Source organism: Labrus mixtus, chromosome 3 (assembly GCF_963584025.1).
Source record: "Labrus mixtus chromosome 3, fLabMix1.1, whole genome shotgun sequence".
Classification (NCBI taxonomy): Eukaryota; Metazoa; Chordata; class Actinopteri; order Labriformes; family Labridae; genus Labrus; species Labrus mixtus.
In genome coordinates this window covers 32,383,206-32,390,625 of record NC_083614.1, presented here as the reverse complement: position 1 = coordinate 32,390,625, position 7,420 = coordinate 32,383,206, and the positions used below count along the sequence as shown (strand labels likewise).

The 7,420-nt window shown below is 41.9% G+C and overlaps 1 protein-coding gene across 2 annotated transcripts; it reads left to right on the top strand.

Moving 5' to 3' along the window:
* The first annotated feature begins 297 nt into the window (after window positions 1-297).
* LOC132971872 (interferon-induced protein with tetratricopeptide repeats 1-like) lies at window positions 298-7,023 on the top strand. Of its 2 annotated transcripts, XR_009672818.1 has the most exons (3): window positions 298-497; window positions 4,503-6,287; window positions 6,511-7,023. XR_009672818.1 is itself a non-coding variant. In XM_061034640.1 (2 exons), the coding sequence occupies exons 1-2, from the start codon at window positions 493-495 to the stop codon at window positions 5,806-5,808; spliced, it is 1,311 nt and encodes a 436-aa protein (XP_060890623.1). In that variant the 5' UTR covers window positions 298-492; the 3' UTR covers window positions 5,809-7,023. The 2 variants fall into 2 exon arrangements, 1 of the variants encoding a protein (XP_060890623.1); XM_061034640.1 differs by having other exon boundaries at window positions 4,503-7,023.
* Window positions 7,024-7,420: the final 397 nt, after the last annotated feature.

The window sequence follows — 7,420 nt, the reverse complement described above, 5'->3', positions numbered from 1 at the left end:
AACTTAACCACCAATTTATATGAGGTCATACATTTGTTTTCGTTTCGGACAGATATGAGGCGTCAGGTTTTCATTCCCCGAAAACGAAACTCATGGCGCGGGAACGAGGAGGGAAAGGCGCGAGTCCGCGTCGCTGTATTCGCGCGGACTCGTTCGCTCTTCCTCACACACATCAGAGAGTCACATTTTTCTCTAAATATCCGTCATGCTTCACCCATTTCCTTTAAAGATGTATGACACTGAGGTTCTTCTACAGCTGTTTGACTTCGCTTCCATTCTGCTGAAGGGCGAAGTGCTTCAGCGAAGTCGCGTCTGTTCGCTCCTCTGCACGCTGCGCGACTCCGAGAACGCCCCGCCTCCTAACATCTGCGTAGACTATATATGCGTGCTCGTGAATGTCCTGTTATTTTGTTTCTGCAAACTCAAACTACAGCAGGAATCCGCCAAACTGACCAAACTCATAAAGACTACGGAGAGAACTACAGCTGAAAAATGAGGTGAGGTTTTGATTCTGCATTGTTTACCATGGTAAGAGATCATTATGATGGTTTTGGGTTTTAGGAATTCATGCATCATTGATGTTTTTTTTGTCACAAAGCCTCAACAACAAAAAAATGTCGGATCATTAAAGTCCATGAAGATGTTTTCAAGTCCTCCATTTTTTTTTTTTTTTTTAAGCTACTCAGCTTTTTAATAAGTAGAAGCAGCAATTAAACGATTGGAAATTATACTGCGGTCAAGCCAGCCGCTCCTCGAGTTTACATGGTGAAGTGATCCGCCCCTAAATCTGAGGTTCTCACGTATTCTGATCTTTATGGTAAATGCTCCGGACTCCAGAGCGAGCAGGAGTAACAGACAGAGAAATATGGAAGCGATTAGTGATCAGAATTCAAATGATAAAACTAATTTGAAAATTCAAATGCATTAACAGAAATGCTTTTTAATTTTAAGAATATGAGTGTATTATTTGACTCAAAAATAAAATGATGCTTAATTTATTTAATTTGAATTTTAGTTTTCAACTTCAAAAATGCACATTCTTTGACTGAATTAAAATGAAGAAGAAAATGACATTTGCTTTATCATTTTCAAAAAATGCCCTGCTAAATCTGTATCATAATTCAAATGAAAAAGCTAATTTTAAAATGAAAATACAGTAACAGAAACATGTTTTAATTTTCAGAATATAGGTGCATTATTTGACCTATATTTAAAATGAATATTCAGTCATCCAGTTTGCATTATACTTTTACTCTCTATGTATGCATATTGTATGACATAATTCAAATGAAAACGAAAAGGTCTTTGGCTTTTCGTTTTCAAACTTGCCGTGCTAAAAAGTGATCATAATTCAAACCAACTCGAAAATGAAATGGCAAAGTGGACGGCGCAGGAAAGTGACGTCAGACTCCAGCTCCCAGGCAGGCGAACGTAATGTTTACAGTCTATGAGGCCTGTCACCCGTTCTGCCCGCTCGCCTCTCTCTCTCTCTCTCTCTCTCTCTGCCTCTCTGCCTCTCTGTCTCTGTCTCTCTCTCTCTGCCTCTCTGTCTCTCTCTCTCTCTCTGCCTCTCTGCCTCTCTGTCTCTGTCTCTCTCTCTCTCTCTCTGCCTCTCTGCCTCTCTGTCTCTGTCTCTCTCTCTCTCTCTCTCTCTGCCTCTCTCTCTCTCTCTCTCTCTGTCTCTCTCTGTCTCTCTCTGCCTCTCTCTCTCTCTCTCTCTCTCGCTCTGCCTCTCTGTCTCTCTCTCTCTCTGTCTCTCTCTCTCTGTCTCTCTCTCTGTCTCTCTCTGCCTCTCTGTCTCTCTCTCTCTCTGTCTCTCTCTCTCTCTCTCTCTCTGTCTCTCTCTCTCTCTCTCTCTCTCTCTGCCTCTCTGTCTCTCTCTCTGTCTCTCTCTGTCTCTCTCTGCCTCTCTCTCTCTCTCTCTCTCTATCTGTCTCTCTCTGCCTCTCTGTCTCTCTCTCTCTCTCTGTCTCTCTCTCTCTCTCTCTCTCTGTCTCTCTCTCTGTCTCTCTCTCTGTCTCTCTCTCTCTCTCTGTCTCTCTCTCTCTCTCTGGCTCTCTCTGCCTCTCTGTCTCTCTCTGTCCTCTCTCACACATTGAGTTTTCAGGACAAACAGAGCAAAGGTTTTTACACTGTGAGCTTCAAAGCGGCAGGTGGTCCACGTAACTCACCATCTGGTGTAATGGTAAACTTCAGCCAAACTTCCCTGACCAAACCTCTTGTGACTAACTTTTTAGATCGCTGTGGTTCCCACATTTCTTGGATCCCAGTAGAGGTGGGCGATATGGGAAAAGTATCATATCACAATTTTTTTTTTGGCAAAATCACGATCACAATTTTATCACGATTTTTTTCATACTGTACTTTAGACAAATTTGTAAGTTACTGACCAGTTCAACCAAACTTATTTTCCTGTATAATGTTTTTAAATGCACAAAAACTGCGCTGACAAGTTTAATCTATTTGAAAAACATCTTTGTAGGAGGTCTGGAGGTCTCACCCAGAACATCTTTAGCAACAGAAATGTCTTTCCCTCAATTTGATCAATATTTATGCACAATTTGAAGGTTTTCCTCACCACTTTGAAATTATGATTTAGTTATGTGTCCTCTTTTTATGTTCATCAGGAACATTTTCACACAGTGATGCATTCATTTAAAAACATGTAGACTTCGAGTTCTTGTGTTTCTGTTCTATTAGCCCTGCAGAGTTCCTACAGCTGGAGCTTCATACAGGCTCTGCAGCCTTTGTTGGTTTTTATGACATTATTGTACTAACTTTAGTTTGGTTTATATATAATCAAACATAATACAGAATGTGTTCATTCTGTGACAGATGATCAAAGTAAGTTTTACTGACAGAAGAGTTTAATTCATAGAGGGGGCGGGACATTGTTGATTGACAGACAGACAGTCACCATGATTACTCACTCTCACCTGCCTGCTGCTTTGTAACGTTGTTTAGTGTAATCCCTGTAGGTTCCGTTATCACAACAGGTGAGCTGCGGGTAGAGAGGCTGGATAAGTAACTTATAAGTTAAACTTACAAGTTTTGTTTTCACCGCTGCGGAGCAAAAAAGGAGTGTGATCTAATGTGATAGAATAAACACATTAGCCTGGTTCTACGATCTCTCTGCTTTGGCAGATCGTCAGCAAGTTAAAATCCTTCACGATCTAAGATCGTTATATCGCCCACCACTAGATCCCAGACATGAAAATCACATCAATGCGTTCGGCCATTTGTCCCTTGCTCACAAAATAATTATTTAGCCACCAACTCAATTTAAGCCCTTGAAATGAGCACTCAATAGGGAGACGTTTTCCCCCTTTTCTCATTGTCTGACTGCATTCAAGCAGTCTTTATGCAGTATCTTCTACTTGTTCTACCACTCTACTAATACTTCTCCTTCTACTACTCCTTTTACTCCTTTTACTTCTTGTTCTTCTGATTTTACTACTTTTTCTTTTTCTACTACTACTCTTCTCTTACCATTTCCTCTTCTTCTACATCTTCTAATTTTTCTTCATCTTCTTCTAATCCTTCAGCTGTTTCTGCTAATTCTTCTTCATTCAGCAGTGTTTTGCAAAATATTTCAGCGGTCAGCATTCCCATGCATTTTCCGCAGGTAAATGCAAATTGTCTAGTTTATTACTGTTGTCTGTGCTTTTCATATTGCCTGGCCCTTGTGAGTGTCATCGCTCAAAAAGCCAACATTAGTCCAGTCATTCTGGCATTGCATCACGTATGATGCAGTCGTGCTACAAACAGTCTGGATGAGTACACAGAGGTTGTGACGTCATACATTGGCTTCTGCCAGGACTTGTGTGTTTAAATTTATTTTCTTTACATGCACTCTGAGATTAGATTTATATACACTAAGATTTCTTTCTCATTGTCGACTGCACAGCTCCTACATTGCACCTTTTGTACATTTTGTGTTTTTTAAATTTTATTTACATTTTTTAATTCTATTTGTCCCTGTGAAGGACACTGACATTTTAAGCTTGTGCCACCACTTGGTGCCCGGGTTGTCCAGCAGACTCTGCCGCAGTTTTACACCCCATCCATCATGCTGACCAAAAAGTGTATTTTTCACAAACCAATAAAAGGTCAAAGGTCCCCTTAGGTGGGTCCGGCCCACAGCAGAACAGATTCACGTGTTGGTTTGAAGCAGACTCTTGCAGTGACTCTTTTGTTGGAGTTCGTTATGTTTCCTCTGATAATATGTGATGCACACATCGCTGCAGGAGTCATATTTGTCAACAGAGCCCCCCCAAAACTGCGTTATACCTTTTGTAAACCCTCTATATAAATCCGTAAGTCCGACCCTGAAGGATGAGTCATCTGTGTTTCATGAAGAAGAAGCTGATGATGTTATTTTATTTTCCTATTCCACAGAAATATCAAATGAACATTGGTGATCTGATCTAAGCCTATCATACTTCAGGGTCCGTTGTATTAACTTAATGATGATATGTTTTGATGTTTTTTTTTTCTTCTAGTGCCTCTAAAAGTCAAAGAAATTCTGAGTCCAAGCTGAAGGATCTGCAGTGCCACTTCACCTGGGCTCTCGACCCTGAGAAGTCCCAACTTTTACGTTTAAAGGACAAGCTTGAGGACATCGGCACCGAGAAGGGAAATCAATGGCTGGGCCACATTTACAACCTGCGGGGGTTTATTGAGCATAAGCTGGGGTTAAATGAAGAGGCTAAGAGTTTGTTCCAGAAGGCTACGGAGGCACTCAACAAGCTGAGAAAGGCAGATGAGGGTCCTTGGTTAGTGGTGAACTACGGGAACCTGGCCTGGCTGCACCACCACCTGGGAGATCAAGCAGAGAGTCAGGCTTACCTGTCAAAGGTTGATGCCCTGATGGAAAAATACCCATCTCCATCCCAGGACGAGCTCCATCCAGAGATCTGCGCTGAAAAGGCCTGGACCCTGATCAATTTCGGTAAAAAGGTACAGCCGCAGGCTGCAGATCTCTTCGAGAAAGCCATCAGGATGCAGCCGGACAGGGTGGAGTGGAATGCCAGCTATGTCTTAGGTTTAGTGCGTGCCAGTAAGCACAGCGAAAGCGGGGTAGACGCTAACTCCCTGAAGAAAATGGAACGTGCAAAGAATCAGAATCCAAATAACTTGTACCTCGCTGCTGTCTACCTTACGCAACTTGCCAAGAAAGGACAAAAAGTTGAGGATGAAGCACAAAAGTTGGCAAGTCAGATCTTGAGAAATCCGCTCAGCAGCTACAGCGGTATAAAGCCATTACTGAGACTTTACACACACTACATATCTGTAGATGAGGCCATTGATTTGGCAGAGGATGCTCTGAAAAAACATCCAGATGAGCGTTATCTTAAGAGATGTGTTGCACTCTGCTACAAGTGGAAGATCTTGTTTTTTTTCAGAAAGAGTCGCCCAAGGCCAGGCATGACAGAGAGGGCAATCAGTCTCCATCGAGAGGTTATTTCTCTTTACCCTAACTCTTCATTCGTCAAGAAAATTGATCTTGCAAGTGTGTACGCAAAGTCAGACAAGGCTAAAGCCGAGGCGATATTCCAGAAACTGCTCCAAAGGGATCTGGAGCCTGCAGAGAAACAGGTGCTTTACAACCGCTTTGCAAAGTACTTATTCTATGATAAACAGGATTACCAAAAGTCAATGCAGTTCAACATGAGGGCTGCTTCGATAACAGTCGAGTCCTTCTTCCGTGACGACAGCATCGAAGCTCTGAGGAGAACAAAAGACACAACAAAGTGGAACCGAAAGAGTAAAGAAATAGAAGAGTTTCTGGCTAAACTGAAACTGTAGTGTCCTCCAGAAAAATGGAGGTAGTGTATCACCTAAAAAAAGATCAGGAGCACTCGCAAAAATGAAGCTAAGGCGGTTTATGAAAATCATACAATGATTTCAAACAGTGAAGTTTTACAGCAGCCTTGATTAGTTTCAGTGTAATTAAGCTTTCTTTGCAGGGAACGCTAAAATACGATTTTCTTTTTTACGTTTACAAATCGAGCAATGTTTGACAAATTCATACCGACATGTAACAGGAGTCTCTGCTGGCTGTGTTATTGTCGGTGCCGTGTAAACATGGACGGGACGGCCTTGAATGTCATGCAAGAGTTTTTAGATCACGGTCATTCCGTGTCAATTAACATGCAATGTGAAGCTATGAGCTAACTAAAGAGCGCTAACATTAGCATGCTAACACAACGATGAAGGACAGGTGATTGCAGTTTGAGTAAAGGACGATTTTGTCTGCCGCTTATGCTTAATGGTGTTTAATTACGGTGCGATCCATTTTATAACTCAGTCGTGGGAATGCGAGGGGAGGGGGGTTGGAGGTGTGTTGCTGGAGGAGAGCGGAGGCTTCAGTATGGAGGAGGCGTGGCCAAACAGCAGTTTGTTTTGGTTTCACACTGGTGCTCAAGGGCGACATCTACTGGATCAAAAAGTCACACATTCTTCCTTTAATGTGATGTCCTCAGAACGAAACGCTGATTAGCATGTTAGCAGTTAGCTACAGGCGCTCAGTAGTTTTTGTATCGATCCATTGGGACACTTTTTCTGACCTCCTCCGTCTGAATGTTTCATAAAAGATGATTCCCGGATGTGAAAGTGAAAGGGTGCAGCGAAACATGTAAATAAATTATGAATATGATGTATCCTTAAAACTTTGATTTGGTTAAACTTTAAACAAATTCATGTTAAATTTTAAACACAGCCACATAAATCTGCACTGTGAGTTTGTTTTATGCATTTAAATGACTTGATAGAGTTTTGACCCAAATGGATTTCAGGTGGTTTGTGTTCCTGATTGTTTTTACATCGTCTAATTCTTGACTTTGCCGATAAAAAAAGCTCTCTGAATTTCCTCTGAAGTGATGAATATTTGCTTTATAGATAACCCTGCGTTGCTTGGTTTTGCAAAAAGAAGTGAATTTGATGAATATTATTTTTGGATGAAGGTGATTGTGTTCATGCTGTGATCAAATAAACATGTTCACTAATAAAACTTTGAATGTTTGTCTTTGGATGTTACAGTTCTTACAGGAGTGTTGATGTTACATCAAAGGCACAGTGTGTAAGTTCCACCACCAGGGGGCTCTCCAGCAAAACAATAACAAAAGATGACGTCGAGACTGGAGGGGAATCATGGGAGTGATAATCTCTGTTTCAGCCCTGCTCAGAACAGACTGTTTCTGTGTCTGTATCTTTAAATATGTAAATGAGCTGTGTCTGACCACGCCCCCTCTCTGGAAGGGCTTGGGGTGTACTCGGTCTTTCTCGCTCCATGTCCTATTGTTTACGGTGAGAAGGCAGACTCAGAGGGCAGAACAAACACCTAGCTGTGGGAGTGTCACCCACCTGGGGGAGGGGCTACTGCCCTTTGTGATGTCATGAAGGGAAAATCTCCAGACAT